General features: G+C 40.4%; 2 protein-coding genes across 2 annotated transcripts; both read right to left on the bottom strand.

Annotated features, from left to right (window-relative positions):
* Window positions 1–496: 496 nt before the first annotated feature.
* Window positions 497–12,181, bottom strand: ogfod1 (2-oxoglutarate and iron-dependent oxygenase domain containing 1). The gene is made up of 13 exons (XM_050053684.1): window positions 11,915–12,181; window positions 8,441–8,586; window positions 8,312–8,358; window positions 5,503–5,603; window positions 5,259–5,375; window positions 5,089–5,180; window positions 4,878–5,006; window positions 2,218–2,331; window positions 2,069–2,148; window positions 1,126–1,367; window positions 906–1,034; window positions 767–825; window positions 497–677 (listed from the first exon to the last, which is right to left on the bottom strand). The coding sequence occupies exons 1-13, from the start codon at window positions 12,075–12,077 to the stop codon at window positions 516–518; spliced, it is 1,581 nt and encodes a 526-aa protein (XP_049909641.1). The 5' UTR covers window positions 12,078–12,181; the 3' UTR covers window positions 497–515.
* A 1,809-nt stretch (window positions 12,182–13,990) lies between these two features.
* Window positions 13,991–19,449, bottom strand: nudt21 (nudix hydrolase 21). The gene is made up of 7 exons (XM_050047997.1): window positions 19,152–19,449; window positions 17,588–17,788; window positions 17,432–17,495; window positions 17,252–17,341; window positions 16,550–16,625; window positions 16,291–16,405; window positions 13,991–14,428 (listed from the first exon to the last, which is right to left on the bottom strand). Exons 1-7 carry the CDS (start codon window positions 19,271–19,273, stop codon window positions 14,407–14,409), a joined length of 690 nt encoding a protein of 229 aa, XP_049903954.1. The 5' UTR covers window positions 19,274–19,449; the 3' UTR covers window positions 13,991–14,406.
* Between the last annotated feature and the right edge of the window lie 274 nt (window positions 19,450–19,723).

Raw genomic sequence — 19,723 nt, 5'->3', positions numbered from 1 at the left:
GAACCCCCAGTGGTGGAGGAAGTGTTCAGATCTTTTAATTAAGGCAGCAATATCACACTGTTAAGATGCTCTATTACAGGTACTAATCCTGCATTCAAACTTACACTTAAATAAGAGAAGTATTAGCAACAAAATGTGCTTTAAATATTAAAAGTACAAATACTCAGTAAGCAGCACAGTGGCTCCTATGAGTGTTATATTACTGTAACATTTTCAGATTATTCCTGATGTATTTATGTTAGCAGCATTTTAATGTTGTAGCTTTCAGACATTTGCAATTTTAACTAGTTTATATACTGTTAAGTAGTTACTCAATAACGTATCATTTATAAAAATGATGTGGAACAATGTGGAAATTTTCCTTTGGTATCACCATACCACATGCCATAAGACATCTACTAAACTGCATGAAAAGGTAATACTCAAGTCACTTTGTTCATTTCCACCACTGACAACACCTTCAAGATGAAACAAAGATGTCAAGAAACCCACAAGATAGATATATACATATTTATTTATTCATAATACACAAAAGAGAAGTCATGAAATGCTCTGCAGGTAAAGCCGTTAGCAGAACCAGAGGAGCTTTTGTGGTTGACATGTTTGACAAATTTGAGGGTTTCTTTGTCTCTGTAGACGAGGGCGAGGGAATTATCTTCTGGATACACTGTCAGGAGCTGTGATGAAGAGAAAACAAGAGGAGTGATGATGATAACTTATTGCCCACACATTTACGACTACATTTTATACTGAAGTCAAAACTCACCTCCTCATCCTCTTCATTGGCAACATAACACGTGAAGCCCCCAAACTCTGACTGCCAGTCTGTGAAAGGAAGTTTTGTAACAGTCACAACATTGATTGATTTGTTCTTAGAATGTGTGTGTGTGTGTGTGAAGACTCACCTGCACCACAAAAAGGTAAAACGAGGTCCAGAGCGTAGTCCGCCTGCGCTGCTTCTGCATCATGCAACAGAGTGTAGCCGCCATGAGACCATCGGCGCAGTTCACCACAACACACGGGCGTGCTCAGTTCTAAAGAACAAACAAAGGTCAAACCACACACACACAGCTGTGAAGACTCGGGGCTGAAGAAACCCATTCACACTGAAACACACACACACACCTTTCTCTCTGCTCGTGTTTGCTGATGGGGATTCAGTCGAAGACCCAGTGGCTTCTCCCTCCTGTACGTTGCCTTTCTCTTCATCTTTATTCTCATCATCGTCGTCATCAGCAGGACACAGGAAATGCAATCGAAGGCCGGTGAAGTTGGACAGAAGGAGGAAGAACGCCTCTGATCGAAGCAGCTCCCAACATGCACTCACACACTCTGGGAAGGTTTCCAGAGAGGCCACTTCATAGCATCTAAATGCACACAGATACAGCACCTGTAAACACAGTCCAAAGGCCTTCGCACACCAAGTCTGTGTTTTTTTTTTAAAACCGTCATCCGATGACAAACGTTACGCACAGAAACCTTGCACACGGTCTGATGCGTTTTACCGTTCTATTACTTGTAAAAATTAACAGACAAAATGTAAATACACATTTTCTCACTTACATCTCTGCACTGGCAGTACCTCCCTGGTTGTCACCACTCTCTTCCTGTGTCTTACATTTGGCACCGCAGCTTCCTGTAGGGGCCGAACTGTCCTCCCTCTCTGTCTCCACACTGTCACTCTCTCTGTCTGTCTGTGTGCAGTCCTCATCCTCCATTACATCCTCCTCCTTTTCATCATAATCCACCTGAATATTACTATCGGATTTGTTAAAAGTAAGCTGTCTGAGTTATGAAATGATACTGTGCGCCCCGTTCCTCTCTCTTGTTGCAGATGTGCGAAAAAAACACAGAAAATTAAACCTGTTCCAAAAACTTTAATGACGGACAAACGATGCTGAGTCAGTGTGTAACCGTGATTAACCCAAGGTTGTATTCTTCTTTAAACGTTCGACAATTTCGGACAAAAAATATGGACTTGGTGTGCAAAGGTCTTTAGAATATGCTCTTTAACACAGAAGACATAAAAAATGTTAACAAGTCAAATGATCTCTGAAACATGTCCCACCTTTTATTAGGCGGACCTCTCTTCGTCCACTCAATCTGAGTGAGTCTCAGTGCTTCACTCACCTCCCTGAACTTCTCCTCCTGAGGACAGACACATAATCAGCCGACAGGAGCGAGTGGACATGTGCGAGGCAGGAAAAAAAAAGTTACCTTGAGAAAATCTTTGAGCTGAATTTCAGAGCTCTCCTCAAACTCCTCCTGAATCTGCTCTTGGTAGGATATGTCGAGGTACACTGGATTGACCCACTCCAGCAGCAACGTTTCCTGTAATAAACACAACAAACACATGTCAGCAGAAACATACAGCAGGCTGTCTGCTAAAGGAATAGTTTGACATTTTGGGAAACCTATTCACTTTCTTGCTGAGAGCTGAATCTGTCTGGTAAATATGAAGTCTGAGTCAGGGGATGAGTAGCTTTGCTTCTATCGGGAAGTTACCTCATTACCAAGGTTGAAATTGAAATGAAGAAATATGGGCTACGAGTCACAAAAGTAAAACAAAACCCTCCTGTCCACTCATATTTTTTAACATGAATCTCAATTAGTATGACTGTATGAAAATAACTGCTAAATTTATGGAAGATTGGCTCTTTGTTTTCATAAACAGCTGAACAGTGTGACACTTTGAATGTTGCCCTAAAAGTATTACTGGCCACCAGTGTAGAAGAGATGTCTGTAAAACTGTTCATAGGACACTTCAAATTGCATATAAGGTAAATTATATCTCTTTATATATAATAGTTTTTTAATCCATTGAGATGTTAAATTTGTAAAATTTGAGCCAAGAAAAACACTTTAGAAATCTGTGATGTTATCATAATGTAAAATCTATGAGCCGAGCGGGAACTCACGACAGGGCCAGTTGGAAAACACAACTCCACATATTCAATGGGCTGCATACCGCAGAAGTAAACCTGTAAGCTAGAACTTTTTTGACAAATGCACCTGGCGAGCAACTCCATTGCAATGCACCATCTTGAGGTCCAGTATCTCGTTATTAATCTACATATATGGATAAGAAAAGAAGCATTGAAGCACCTTTCCATAGCATTTAGAGCATGGATGTATGAAGACACCTGTATACAGCATTAGAGGTGTGACTCTGTTCATTTCTATGAAAGTTGCTCAGTGCCACATGAAACCAAAATGGTTCAACTGCCGTGTGTAAAATTACCCGGATGATTGGCACTGCTTATGCACTCTGTGGGCCACAAAGAAGGCGCGTTTGAGAATTTCATCGGCCGAGCCCCGTACTTTCAGTTTAGCGCTCTGTTAACTTGAATGGAGATAAAAGGATTCAATCGTGCACCTCTTCCAGACTTTTCAAATGTTACCCAAGCGGCAGTCTGAGTGGGCGGAAGTTCGCTGCAGAGATCAGCCTCTCATTGGGCGGAATGAGCCACCCGCTGAAGTCCCGCCCTACCACCTCCGGTTGTGTAGCAGTTTTCAACCGTTTTCAACACGTCCTTTACTAACTTTTGCGGTGTTTGATCTTGCGGGGATGTAGCCATTTTTCTGCCATGGTTCGCGTCCTGTAGGCGATATTTTTGTGGGCGTGTTACACCAAAACCTGTTTCCCCCCGGCAATATTTTTGCAAGCGCACCGTTGCTGTGGCACCGCCCAGAACGATTGTGATTGGTTGAAAGAAATACAAGCAGCCGGGGCGTTTTTTTCTCCAATCTCAAAGTGAGAGTCGGCCCAGCCAGACCTTTCTTTTCTTGAGAAAGGTCTGGTGAGCGAGACTACCCAAGCAGCAAACTCCAAGGCTGAAAAATGAAGCCAACTTGAGGTGTCAAACACTGTGGTTTATCAATGAAGGCTCCATGATGGAAATCCTCAAAGACCCTTGTGTTAAAATGCCCAACTACACAGTAGGAATAAACATGTTTGCAGCCTGGTACAAAGAACAGGTTTGGTCTATATAGCTAATTTCCCCATTCATGACAACTGTACGGAGGGTGAATACTTTTGTAACTCACCCGTTTACATTTTATTAGGCCCAAAGTTATGCATATTTAAGGGTGGGGCCGCTTGAGTGACAGGCTGTCTGTGAGGCATCGCTGAACTCTGTGAGTCAGATCCAACCCTCGCTCCTCCACAGCTCTACCCTCTTGTCCAAATATCTTTTGGCTTCAAAAACCAAGATGGTGATGGCCAAATAGCCGAACCGGAGGCTTCAAAATGGCAGTCTACAAACCAGTGAGTGACATCACAGTAGCTCTGTCCATTAATATATATAGTCTATGATGTTATCAGACTGAGTGGATTAAATCCTGATAGTGAAACAAATCATTTCACAGGGGTTGCAGCATTCAAAAAAATGTATCCACTAATTATCATACATCTCTTTCACCATGTGAAAGACAGGGAAAAGGTTTTTTAGGCCACAGGGCATCACACTATGATGTAATTACACTGTTTGTCCACTCTGAAAATTGGCTTCGAAGCCTGGTGCACTTCTTGCGGGCCTGATTTAGAGAATTTGACCAGCTCTAACATGGTTGCAACTTAGACACATCCAGGTCATTTCACTCACTTGGGAACCTTCCGAAGCAAAACAGGCTGCAGCTATAATGTGTTAATAATTCGTAGAGGGCCAGGCTAGCTGTTTTCCCTTGTGTTCATTCATTAGGCTGAGCTAAGCTAAACAGCTGCTCACTGTAGTTTCATATTTGCCTCACAAACACAGGAGTGGCATCAATCTTCTTATCTCACTCTCAACAAGAAACCAACTGTATCTCCCCATATTTCAGACTATTTACAAAAAGACAGTTAAATAAAAACTGTACACGTTTTTGACCACACTCACATCTCTGGGTAAGTGTGGGCTCCGTGGGACGGGGGCCTCTATGTGGCGAGGAGGACGCTCCAAAGATGGCCCGTGAAACCAGCCGCTCAGAGACAGACGACACTTGTCCTGCGTCAAAACCTCTGACACCTGGACAAACACAACAATCTGGAATCACAGCTGCTTCTTTGGTGCAACAGTGGTGAAGAAAGGCAGCAGAGGTTATTCTTACCTGGTGAAAGGAGACCGGAGACACTTCAAAGAGAACGAGTGTGTTCAAAGAAGGAACGAGCGACTTCACTATGCTCTGCGGTTGGAAATTACCTGTGACAAAGACGTAAATTATACAAGACTTGTGTTGTCTAAATGCACAGAACAACACACACACAGCAGGACACTCACTGTCTGTTGTGTAGAGATCGAGGGTTCCTCCATCGCTGCTCTGCCACGGAGGCACGAGATACAGAATGAAAGCAACGCGCCTCCCCTCCAATTCATCATCATGACACAAAAGAACATCTAGACAGACGAGAGAACGTTACATATAAGAAAAAGGGGAAATTCACGAGATTAGTCGTCAAAAATCTGATCTACAAAGCCAAAAACTAAATCAGTCATTCCTACAAGACTTTGAAACAAAGCTCACCTGTGTACTCATATTTGGCACAAGAAATATCCACTGTGGGCTCCAGTTCAACCCCCAACACATCCCCGAGCCAGGAGCCGAAACGCCCGAACAGTGCTGCCCTGAAAACAGAAAAATGAGTATACATTTACATTTTATGGTGCAACCCTGTTTTGTATTGACGGTGACAGTACGGCTTAACCTTTAACCTCGTATAAAATGAGAAAGCCTCCCCACACAGACAGATTGTTTGACTGCTCAAGCCTACAGTGACATTTTGTTGTGACATAAATAATAGATGATCACGCAAGAGGAGGCCGTTATTGTGTATTTAATTATGGTATTCATTCCCCGGGGCTGTATTTCTTCACCGTATACATAGTCACAAACACGTCTTTAGAAGAAATTACATGTTGCAGTCTCTCACTGTAAACACAGCTTGTCATAAATATGATGAAAGAACTGCATATCATTTCTAAATAAAGTAAAAGTTTGAACATTATTTTGCTATCTGGGTAAAGTGTGAGTCTCAGAGGTGATGTCTTGGACTCAGACTCGACACCCCAATCGTATCCGACTTGATTTATACACTGAGATCTTAGTTTTTCTTGGACTTGGTTCAAACACTGAACCTCTTGGCAGCTTTTACTGCTCAATAATTTAACTATGATAGGTCCAACATTTGCACTGCTGTAATACCAGCTCTCTCCTGTGAGTGATACCCCCTGTGTCTATGAGATTACATGTTTAAATAAAGGTTAAATCAAATGATAACTTACAGTGTGCTGTCTTTGTGTTCACTGCAAAGCTCAGCACTGTAACCAGACTGAAAAAGAAACAGTCCTTCTGCTTCAACAAGGATCACCTGTGAGCAACTGCAGCTGAATCCATTCTTATTAAAGACTACACTGTTCCACCATGATAAATGTTAATGCTAGCAGAGAAGATGACACTAAATTCAGACAATGTAATGAATAGGAGGCAGATGTGATCTCTGGCTCCACCTGCTGGAGCTGATAAATAACCTCCAACATGTCTCATCACCATTGGGCCAACTTCAGCTTACTTTAAACCTACTTAACAATGCAGACATTGATAAATAATATTAAATTTGCCCTGCTGACTTTTAGATATGAAATGTAATTCCCCCAAGAGAGCTCTGTTAAACACCAACCATTGGTTGTGAGGCGGGAACAGCATTGGTATTTGTTCATTTATAAAGCTTTGATGCAGATACTTTCACCATATATTTCATCCCTTTTAACTCTGACCTCACATAATCTTGGTACTCATTCACGGAAAAGGTTTTTGCTTCACACTCCCTTAATCAGAACTGAACTAGGAAGACTGTCACTCTCTTACAGTGCACCTTATACATGGAATAATCTGCAAAAGACCTTAAACTTGGACACTGTCACCCTTATGGCTGTTTAAATGCTTTTTTTCTGATCTTGTTCTACACATTTACATGTTATCCTAATGTTTATCATCCTGCATTTCTACTTTTAGCGATCATATATTGCTATTGTTGTTTGTATGATTTTAGGTACACATGATGGTTCTTTGTTTGCATATTGATTGTTTTAATGTCTTAAGTCATGCTCAGCGTCACTGAAAATGAGGGTCTCCCTCTATTGATTTCCTGAGTCTTAAATAAAGGTTTGAATGAATGAATATTAAGCGTCTCTTTCTTGACTGTTTGTGGGAATGAAAGCAACACGCAAAGCAAAAAAGGTTTAAGAGGCTTAAACTATGTTTAGACCTCATCTGTTGCACATTATATCAGCAGGGCTGGACAGTATATCAACAGTGTGATAGGAGACAAGATATTGTCTGGGATTTTTGATACTGTAATATCATGAGAGTTGTCTTTCCTGGTTTTAAAGGCTGAATTGCAGTAAAGTGATTTAATTTTCTGATATAATCAGACTGGTCTTCGTCTGGGCCAAGACCTCTGAATCTGCCGACTCCACTGAGCTCGAGCTGAAAATTCTGGCAAGACTGTTACAACTGTTCTATTAGCTGCCTAGTGTTGTCATGATACTGGAATTTCTAACTTCGATACACTACCTTGAGAAATATCAATATTTCATACCATTTTTGATACAACAGGGAAAAAATACAAATATAAATTAAGGGCATACAATTTTATTTTTTTCATTAAAATCTAAATATAATAAGGCTGTAACATGAGGACGATGACTTCTCTTTATTTGGTTAGTAGCAGAGAAAAGCAGAATGACTGTGGTAAACATTAACAGTAAGAGAGAAAGCAGCACAGCTGGTGCTGATGTATCAATATGGCAGGAAATGAGTATTAAAACACTAACCTTTACCCACTCAGTCATTTCATTATATTCACATTACTGATGATTATTTATGAAAAATCTCATTGTGTAAATATTTTGTGAAAGCACCAAGAGTCAAGCCTACTGATTACAGCAGATTACCAGTGGGTAAAATGTGATTTAAATACAGCTGCAGATTGGGGGGAGAGGTTAATTGGCCGTTAAATGTTGGGTTAGTGGTTTAATACCGACTCTTGACCAATACAACTCCCATTGAGTGTGTAGATGTGCGTGAAAATCGACTGAATCAATCTGTAGTAAAAATCTGCACAAAACAAGTTTGTTAGCTTGTTTTGCACCTGTTATAATGAGCTTCCTCTCTTAAGAGAATTTCCTTCCACTTACAGATCATGCTGAGATCTTACATACAGTTTATGGCTGACATCAACTATTACCCACACTTCACCTTTCTCTACATCTATCCTATTTTACTCCATAACTCCATATACAACACACACACAAGAATACAAGTTAGTTTTTACCTCAGTCCTGCGATATGTGGCTCTGTTCTCTTCTTCAGGTCATCCGACTGTGTGGGAGCAACAATAAAGTGAAGCTAATAAGACAACAACACAAACCCACAGGAATAAATCAATGTGTTTGATAGTCACCTGTTTGAATTTGTACAGATCGTTTGACTTCTCGTGGAAGTTGAGCTCCAGCAGTTCTTTCTGCAGGTTCTCCACAAAGGTCTCGCTGCTGAGGAAGTTCCTGATGATGCAGTGAGGGAAGGGGTGGAAGTCCAACTCCAGATCCCCTGCACATAAATAACAAAAGATAATGTGTAGACCTGACATCTTGACAAATAACTCTTGCATTTGCAAAGGCTCTGCTGAACATCTTAGTAAAGCTTCAGCCACAAAACATAAACTTGACTGGAATAAGAAATAATAAGAAACACACATTTAAAGTGAAATATTATTTGGACCACGTAAACAAAGGCGACCTGTCACTTTCATCTGTCGCAGTTCATCAAATGACCACTTGAGACTGGCTCCAAAACAGAGTATATTCCCATAGCCATGTACTGTATGTTATAATGCCCAACTTTACAGCAGAAATAAACATGAACCTTCATTAAACATACATTTAATGACAGTTTAAAGCTACGCACTATTAAAGGCAGGATCCCTTTGAGTGAGAGGCTGTCTGCCGAGTGTCCTCGGCTGCTTAGTCAGATCCACTCCTCAGTCCTCCACAGCTCCACCCTCTCGCCCAAATACACTCACCGGCCTACACCTACAATACACCTTGCTAGTACCAGGTTGGACCCCTTTTGCCTTCAGAACTGCCTTAATTCTTCCTTGCATTGGAAACATTCCTCAGAGATTTTGGTCCATATTGACATGATAGCATCACACAGTTGCTGCAGATCTGTCATGATGTGGATCTCCCGTTCCACCACATCCCAAAGGTGCTCTGCTGGATTGAGATCTGGTGACTGTGGAGGCCACTGGAGTACAGTGAACTCATTGTCATGTTCAAGAAACCAGTTTGAGATGATTTGAGCTCTGTGACATGGTGCGTTATCCTGCTGGAAGCAGCCATCAGAAGATGGGTACACTGTGGTCATAAACACCAATTTGCATACAGAGCAAATAGATCAACAGAGGATGCAGTCATCACAGCTCTCCACACAGCCCTTACACACCTGTACAATGACCACCTATGCCAGGATGCTGTTTGTGGATTTTAGCTCCTCTTTTAACACTGTCATTCCCCAGAAACTGGTACAGAAATTGAGCAACCTTGGCCTGGGCAGTTCACTGTGCACATGGATTCTGGACTTCCTCAGCAACAGACCACAAAATGTATGGATGGGGAAGTACACATCATCTACCCTCATCCTCAACACAGGCACGCCCCAGAGGTGTGTCCTCAGCCCCCTCCTCTACTCCATATTCACACATGACTGTTCTCCTATACACCCCACTAACACCATTGTCAAATTTGCAGACGATACCACCATAATTGGCCTGATATCAAACAACAACGAGGCAGCCTACAGAGAAGAGGTTCAGCACTTGACAAACTGGTGTTCTCAAAATAATCTGGACTTAAACATCACTAAAACCAAGGAAATCATAGTGGACTTCAGAAGATCTAGACGCACTGAGCACTCTGCCCTTTCCATTCACGGGGAGGAGGTCGAGAGGGTAGAGAGCTTCAAATTCCTTGGTGTTAACATCTCAGCCGACCTCACCTGGACCACGCACATCTCTACTGCTGCACTGTGTGGTTCTCCAGCTGCACAGAGGAGAACAAGAAGGATCTCCAGCGGGTGGTGAGGGCAGCTGAGCATGTTACTGGATCACCATTGCCGTCACTTACAGACATTTACACTGGCCGACTGGAAAAGAAAGCCAGTGGTATTTCCAAAGATCATTCACACCCTGGACATTCTCTGTTTTCTCCTCTGCCCTCTGGGAGAAGATACAGGACAATAAAAACCAAAACAAATAGACTGAGAAACAACTTCTACCCACAAGCTGTTACTGCCATCACCCCTGATATCCAATGACGTGCACTGAACTGAATTGCACTGAACTGTCTGCACGAGTTGCACTTTTAATCTCTTTTTATTTTTATTTTATTTATGAATGAATGTATATATGATGTTTGCTGCTGCAATTCTGGAGTTGCCAAACTGTTTTTCATTGTTTTCTTCTGGAGCAATGACAATAAATTTCTATTCTATTCTAGAAAGGGATGGACACGGTCAGATAAACACACTGGGGTAGGCTGTGGTGTTTAAACCATGCTCAGTTGGTACTAAGGGGCCCAAAGTGTGCCAAGAAAATATCCTCCATTACACCACCACCAGCCTGAACTGTTGATACATGGCAGGATGGATCCATGTTTTCATGTTGTTTACACCAAATTCTGACCCTACCATCTGAATGTGGCAGCAGAAATCCAGACTCATCAGACCAGGCAACGTTTTTCCAATTTGGTGAGCCTGTGTGAACTGTAGCTTCAGTTTCCTGTTCTCAACTGACAGGAGTGGCACCCAGTGTGGTCTTCTGCTGCTGTAGCCCATCTGCTTCAAGGTTTGACGTGTTGTTCGTTCAGAGATGGTCCTCTGCAGACCTTGGTTGTAACCAGTGGCTCTTTGCGTCACTGTTCCCTTTCTATCATCTTGAACCAGCCTGGCCATTCTCCTCTGACCTCTGGCATCAACAAGGCATGTTCGCCCAGAGAACTGCCGCTCACTGGATATTTTCTCTTTTTCAGACCATCCTCTGTAAACCCTAGAGATGGCTGTGTGTGAAAATCCCAGTAGATGAGCAGTTTCTGAAATACTCAGACCAGAATGTCTGGTACCAACAACCATGGCAGTTTCTGAAATACTCAGACCAGAATGTCTGGTACCAACAACCATGCCACATTTAAAGTCACTTTAATCACCTTTCTGTCCCATTCTGATGCTCGGTTTGAACTTCAGCACGTCGTCTTGACCATGTCTGCATGCCTAAATGCATTGAGTCGCTGCCACGTGAGTGGCTGATTAGCAATTTGCATTAATGAGCAGTTGAACAGGTGTACCTAATAAAGTGGCTAGTGAGTGTACGGTCACTTCTGGCTCTAAAAAGCCAACACAGTGCTGAATTCAAGGCTTCAAAACAATAGACCACAAACCAATGTGTAACATCATGGTAGCTATGTCCATTACTTTTAATTTATATTGTACTAAATGTGTTATTTATATATACAGTTGTGGCTTTCATTTATTACATATCTGTACAGTATACTGTGTAGCTGTACTTAGGATTAATAATATAATGTAGCAGGAAATAAGTTTGAGTTTTCAAATTCTGAGCAAAACATTTTTTTGAGGTGGGGTGGGGGGCAGATATGGTCCCCCTCTATGTTGGCTCCATAGCTACGGCCTTGGTCTCTCATATACGTCGTTATATTAATGATGTCACAACTTTACAGTGTGTCAAAAGAGCAGCACGCGCTGCTACCAAACAGGACACAAAGTGCGTAGTTCACAGGCTCACTTCTGACTGACTGTCAGTTCAGTAAATTACAGTTTCCCGTTACTTTATTAAAGGTGTTGCATTCACTGCCCCTTCACTGACCGTGGGTGCAGTCAGTCCTCTGTCTCCACGCCTCCTTCACGGTCCTCTTCACCTGCTCGTCTCCCAGCACCGGACAAAGTTCAGCTGTCTCCTCACAGCTCTTCGTCTTCTTCTTCTTCTGCTCTGTCTTCACGCTCTCACCCGGCCGGCGTTTAGACGCCATTACATAAACTATCCGGTGTGAAACCAGACAGACATGTAGGTTATAAACAGCTATGACAACTTCCACACTACTGACGTGCGTGAGTATGAAACACGACTCGTGCGTCGCTGGAAAATGACGTTGGTGAATGTGCGCTTTCCCCGGAGTTCAGACTGACAGGCAGGGTTGGCAAACTGACAGAAAATGCTGTCGAGGAAATTTAAGCCTTAGAAATTTATTTGAAGAGTAAATCTCGTTCATAATGGCAACTTTAGGAGGGATTATGAATTATATATACATACATTTCCTTGATTTTCCAAGCAACCAGGTCAAAAAAAAAATCAAATATATAATTTCTGTAATACAGATCTTGTAAATCACAGATCTTAGATCTTTTTAGTTAAATATTTCTGGTGCCACCTGAACTGGTTTAATTCTATACGTCCTTAGATGTTTGCACCTTTTACAACAGCAACAGTAACTTTCAATATCAGTGCCAATATTTACTTTTCTATTCTATTTGAGTTGGTTTATTTTACTATATGTATCTTACTGTTGTTGACTCTTGTCCTGACACACTATGACATTATGTTAAATGGACATTCTACCATCATTAATATCAATCCCTCTTGTATATATATTTTGTACTGTACTGCAGTACTGTACTGTATTTTTATTTTGTGCCCTGTTTATTGTTATGCACCAAATCACCAAGTCAAATTCCTTGTAAATACAAAGTTACTTGGCAATAAAACATTTCTGATTCCAATTCTCCTATTATGTACTTATGTTTGTTTTGTTACTCAGCTGTTTCTGTTCTTATGTAATTTTTGAGTAATCTCTGGCACAAGAAGTTCTCTTTTATCTTATAAAATGTTAATTTTGGAGAATATGGTGTTGAATAAATCAAAAATAAATTATTTTTGTCAACTTCAAATGTGCCAATGGTACAAATTGAGTGCAATCTTGTTTGGTAGCATTGAAGAATGAAATTCAGACTTAAAGCTCATGGATGTATGATATACTTGCACCACAGTATCATTTAACTATATGTTTAATGTTATGTTGAGTTCAGTATCAGTTATTTCACCTTGCTTTAGACAATCAGTCCACTCAGGTCTGTACTGCAGTGTGAATAGCCCTCCTACAGGCATGTGCATTTTAACAAGCCCAGTATGTGGTCTAATGTTCTATAAAGGCATGGTTATGATAATTTGTTTTTATCAGATTTGACTTTAACAATATATAGCATATAATAATGTTGCAGTGTGTGCTGGGATGACCCCTGCAACCCTGAACAGGTTAAGCAGTTTAGAGAATTAATGGATATTAAATCATGCAGGCTGCATTCAAATATGGGCAGACAGTCAATTCTATTATTATTACAAAATATAAATTCTGTGTTGCAGCAAGACCACAGTGTCCATCTACACAACACACTGCCAGTATTATTTTGTCCTTCTTCCAGTGTGAATGTACTTAAACCATCTTAGAGTCAGTACTTAGTATGTGATTGCAACACAGCATGTATCTAACTTTAACCCCAGTGGCTGGCGGAGTTTATTGTGGCAGCACTCAGCTGCATGTGAGGTAAACTTCAAGGCAAAGTCAGTCAGTTAACCACTGGATCAATTCTTCTGTCCAACACTTGAAGGCTGTGCACACTTAAGATCTGTGAGGCAGGTCTAATAAAACATCAGCATTTGTTTTTCCATCAGAAATATTTCTGATATTGTCTACGCACAGAGCAATAGTACAGAACACCATGATTCACATGGAGAGTGATGTGTTCTTTAGTTCATTAGTTTCTCTTGTGTTCAAAAATGTACCAGTGCCTTCATCTCCGTTTTGAATTTTGGGATAAACTGAAGAAAAATTAGAGCTTTGTATTTACTTTGAAACTTATAAGGTGTCAGTCAGCCACTCACTTGCTCTTTGTACTTTATAAAAACATACTCAAAGGACCGCTTTATTAAAAAGAAAAAGAAAATACACAGCATTGTTACAGGTTAAAACAACAGGAAACGCAATGATGTAGTTTGTTTAATCAAACATTGGCCTCCTCTGAGAGGACATAAAATCAGACTCTTAATACACTGGAATACAGACTTGCTTACTACAAAACCAGAGTTTCTCAAGATAAAAAAAAAAACAGACACATGACATTTTCATTATCTTGTAATAGTACAAACACCCCTGTGAACTGTCAATATACCTGACATGACAAGCTTTTCTTTTGTGAAAGCTGAGCCAAAGGTGAGAAGTATTTTTTTCTCCATATTGTCTCTCATCTTCACTCACACAGGACTGCACTCACAGAGACAGCCAGACGTACTTCTGCTCACTCAAGTTAGTTGTAAATGAAGTTGAACCTAAAAAAGATAATTATTAAATAAGTTATTGTTGTGTTAGGAGATGATTTTCTCAATAACTGCAATGCATTTTTTTTTCCTTTCCATTTAAATGTTTTAAATGTCTCTTCTCTGTTAAAGGAAACCTGTGGAGTTTTAGTGCTGTTTTTCTATGAGTGGGTCGTAACAATGTGCCACCAAAGGCAGGCAAGAACATTGTTAGCAAGTAACCATGGATGTAGACAATATGAAATTTAAAATACTCAAAGAAGAAACCAGCTTTGCAAATGCTTTATGAAGAATTAAATGCATTTAACACATTTATTTTTTACAGATACACACAATGAGTTGTGGTGAATAACGGTTACATATACACACAAGAAAGCTCCACAGGGCACCCTTAAATTTCAGACTACATGCAGGAGTGGGACTCCCTAAAAACACGGGGTTTTATCAGGAGGCGGTGCCTTACATTCTGCGTCACAGAGTCTTGTGTGCCTGATGCACGTTCTCGTCAGCTCACACTGGGTCTTCAATGCAACTTGCTGGGCAAACTTGCATAACCGTAACCTAAAGAGCTGTTTATTGATCTAATCTTTACCTTAATCCCGACATTAAACCCTCAGAAGACCCTGAGGGAACTATACCCTTCTTGTAATCGTAGATTTATGAAGATACACTTATTTCGCTCTGGTTCTGCTGGTACAGCTGCAAACGTGACTAGACTTCCCTGCAGATTTTTAATTGACCTCTACCTGACTGCTGATGAATTTTCAAATTGACCATGATAATGTTATACTGGAAAATATGTACAACTAAATTGTGCTAAAATATACTGACATTTAGATTAACTAAATTATGCCCAACGAAAAATTACTCAGATGGGGGGAGCCTGTATTCTGATATCAGTGTTGTGTCTTGCATCAACAGATGCCCAGAGGGGCTCATTATTTGCACAAAACTTACTAAACTCAGAGTCCATTGTGGAAAACTCATGAATGTGCACTTAGAGCAAAGGCTGAGCGAGGCTGAGACAATAACAGAGGACACACGGAGGAAGTTTGCCTAGTGGGCCATTCATTTTAACCCCAACCACAACTTTTCTCCTGAGAAATCTCTCACCGGAAGAAAGCCCTCTGGGCAAATGTCTTCCTGCAGCTCACGGAGCTCGCTGAAGCGTGCACTGCTAGGTCCTGCAAAACCATGTCAACCTGGGTAAAACCCTGTGTGTTTAAGGAGTCCGCTGGTGTCATTTCCTGCTCTGAGGGATTACCTCAGCACAATTAGATAATTTTCTTGCCATAATAATGCATGTCTTTGCAATAAAACCCATCTTGAGAAAAGCTAAAGTCAAAAGACTAAAAAAACAAACAAAAAAACAATCAAACAAAAAAATCTCTGCACACCTGAATCTGTGCATCAAAGGGCTGTACAACTTCAACTCAGATATTTTATTTTTGTAAGTACAGTCTTAACCTGCAAAAACTGTGTGTTCACATCTCATTTTGCTTCCCAGCCTGTATAAAGAAGAAGCTGTGGTGCAGTCTTCAGTGCTGTCGTCAGACATTTCAGAGGGATGGATACTATCTGTAGAGACTCTTCAGTAGTCTTTATACTCATTGTGCTCTCGGTGTATTGACTGGTGTTGATACAATTTTTATTTATTGATAATTATCCAATCATGAACAAAACATACTAATTTAATAAATTAGAAAAGTTACAGGTTTTGTGAGTAATTTGAACATAACTTATTCTTGAGACAGACAATTCATTTGATATTTGATTCCAGCCCTTCAGTTTTTAATTACACCACAGTGACAATCAACAGAACGATACAGCATTTCAGGTCAATTTAGGCTGTTTACATATGACATAATGAATACCTGCTCAATAGCTGCGGTAGACTGGAAATGATTGGTCCATATCCAGGAGCGTTGTCATATAGTTCAAACAACGGTGCTGCCACCAGTTTATAGTTCTTGGGGACGGCAAACAGCGCTGTAGAAACATGAATCACAATTATGGCGCTTGTTTTCATGTGTCTTCCCTTCTTTTAGTTATACATCCGTCTACCATTTATTCTCTACTAAACTGCATTGGCAAAATACAATCATTTCACAAGTTACATTGTGATATACTGACCTTTCTCCTGCAATTGAACCAGGAATAGCTTCTTATGCTCCTTAGGTTTGGTGATGTGAGCTGGAATATACGGATACTGCGAGACAAACAATTTCAGATCAGTTCACATTAGTACGCAGAGATACAAACTACATCATCACTGATTGACCACAGAGACTTCAGCCTGGGATTCAGAGTGCATTGTCATGTTTCATTCTGGATTTATGAGGCAGGAAATGGCAGCCATCTGCAGTACGTTGTAAGTCAGTAACTGATGTGCCGCACTTATTTCTACTGTGCAGTAACTCTACACCGAGAGGAGCATGTGGGCATGAAATGAAATCACTCACTGCTTGTCTGACACAACAGACACATTTTTTTTACTCTCTTTGAGAATTTAAAACCCACGTTAATGTTGGGTTAGCATGAAATACAAAATAAGTATGATTACAACCAGTCCTCAATTACTGAGTATTCTTAAAAAGCTATGTATTTTGGACATTAAAACCTAAAGAAAGTGAAGAAAATGAACTATACAGGAGTTTGTGGACAAAGTGACTTGCACATGTAGGGACAACAGATGCTGACCATATGCTGCTAAAACATTTCAATACTGCTGCTCTGCTTTGAATTAAAAATATCTGAAATAACAATATCTATTTTAAGTGTTCCTTCAGTTAATTCAATCCTCAAAACTCATCATTGTCATAGGGGTGTATTAACCTGCGGAGGCTCAAAGTTGGGGCGCCACCAGTTGCCGATACAGTCATCAATCACCCAGTCCTGCTTCACGCCGTCTTGCCGTCCGAGGATCTAACATCAAAACAATAGTTAACATACGTCATCTCCACAATCATCACAGCAACATGAAGCTCAGACTGTGCTGTGATGTACTGTAGCTACCTCAGTCATCAGGCGTTTCAGACCCTCCACTTCATCTTCTCCAGGACTCAGCTCTCCCCCGGGCCTGCAGGACAGACGCACACCATCAGACGACTGTTTGGTAAAAAAATGACTTCTGCTGCTTCATACAGGAGCCTCTGAATGTCAGCTACTCACAGTTTGAAGAAAGTGGTGCCCAGCTGCAGCAGTAAGACGTGAGGCAGCCTGTGTTCATGGACGATGAGAACACCCTCCACCGTCCTCCGCATTCCCATTTTATCAAACTCTTCCCGCATCCGTTGGAACCGAGCAGCCACTGAGCTGTCCTTCTCATACAGAGGCTCCTTGGTGCCGAATGTGTAGTTGGTTAGAGGGTATCTGAAAAACAAAAACACACACGAACAGTGATTAAGCATCACCAGAGATCATTACACTGTGATTTGTACCTTTACGCTATATAAAGTAAATATGTGATGTGATAAACACTGTAATAATACAATTTTGTCAGGAAATAGTGGATTTCCCAGCGCCCAAGAGTCTTTAAATGGCTTCTTTTATAAGTCCAACAGTCCAAAAACCAGTGATGATTCATTTCTAATTATATAAAACAAGCAAACGCTCAAATTTCAAAGGCAGAAAAACTCAAATACTTGGCTCTATGATGGATTTTAATGTATGATTTATCTAAATTATTACAGATCAATTTTCTATACAACTAATTGTTTTTTAGCTCTAAATAAGAGACTACATTTAATTCAGTATTTTGCCATAGTTAATATAATTAAGTCTTAAATTAAACCTTTTATGATTTTACATGCTGCATTGTGGCCGTGATCAGCAACATCAGTGACAATTTGTTAAAATCTGATCCATAGTTTTGGATCCAGCTTCTAATGTGGAAATATTTATGTTTTTTATGAATCAAATATGCAAATAAATAAAATTAAATAAATAAATTAATTTAAAAAAAAGACTGACAATTAATCTGATGATTATTTTCTCTATTACTCCTTGGGTACATTAAATGTAATGTAATTTTTTTTTTAAAATGTGTATCACAAATTCCTAAAGCCAAATTTGGCATATTTAAATGGCTTCTTTTGCCGAATGAAGCCAAAAAAAATTAATCTTAAAATTCTAGAAAAACAAAACAGCAGATATTTTCACTTGAAAACCTAAAACCTGTGTTTATTTTATTTACTTACTTATTTTTTGCATATTTAATTAAAAAAATACTTTAAACGATTAATCCCTAACCAAAAGGTCTTCAATTACTTTTCTGTCAATCGACTATTTGATTAATCAACAATTATTTCAGCTCTAGCATTTTTATTTGTTAGTTGCAGCCCTAATTAAAAATGAAATGATAATTTTCTCAAACAAAGTGACCCCTGAATGAAACTAACAATGAAAGCGTCTAACTACATGCTTGACCATTATATAATCACCTCTTATGGGTTTTTTTTTTTACCTCATATTTCCGTGTAATACTTTAGACTAATATTTTGGGGAGTAACCACATTTAAGTCTAGAGTATGTCCACATCATGGGCACTGATGTATTGTGTGAAACACATTATTGTGTTACCAGTATCTCCTGTCTGTAGTGTGGCGCCCAGTTATTGTTGCACAGTTAGCTAATTGAGCTAGTTACATTGGTTTAATTATCAGTCGTCGGTGTCCGGTAACTATCGGGCACATTTTGATAGTTGAAGTATTATTTGTGCTGCACATGAACTCACAGGTTGATGGTCCTCTCCAGTGTGAGCGGTTTCGCAGGCCCGCTGATGTATTTGTTCCCAAACTGAACGGCACCACCGCGCGGCCAGCCGGCGGCCGAGCGACTGGGAGGCACGACCGACATCTCTAAGGTGAGCACGACGAGGCTAAACCCTCCTGCAAATGTACCTGGGGTGGTAGTTGGTTTGTAAGTAGCTGGATTATCTCAATAGCAGAATAAAGCTCAACACTTCTGCAGACAGTCCACAACAATTTCGCTCCCGACGTTTCCCTCGGCCTTCTCTTCCGGGTGACGTGCGTTTTCCTGGGCGATATCTCCGACAGCGACACCTGCTGGTCTGGATGATGAACATCAGCTAGTGCATTTTTATGGTTTCCACTTTTTTCTCTGATTAAATTAAATCAAATTCAAGAAACACTTTGTGAATGAAGCCCAGGATACTCTCTTTTACTCCCCCAGCTGTTGTGTGACAGGATGATCCCCTTCATTACATTCTGTACTACAGCCTTTGTCACAGGAATACACAGTAACTCCTTATTAGTATCTAAGTTGTTGATTTGAACTGCAAATTAT

This window comes from Epinephelus moara, chromosome 1, assembly GCF_006386435.1.
Source record: "Epinephelus moara isolate mb chromosome 1, YSFRI_EMoa_1.0, whole genome shotgun sequence".
Classification (NCBI taxonomy): Eukaryota; Metazoa; Chordata; class Actinopteri; order Perciformes; family Serranidae; genus Epinephelus; species Epinephelus moara.
This window is presented reverse-complemented; position numbering and strand designations above follow the sequence as displayed.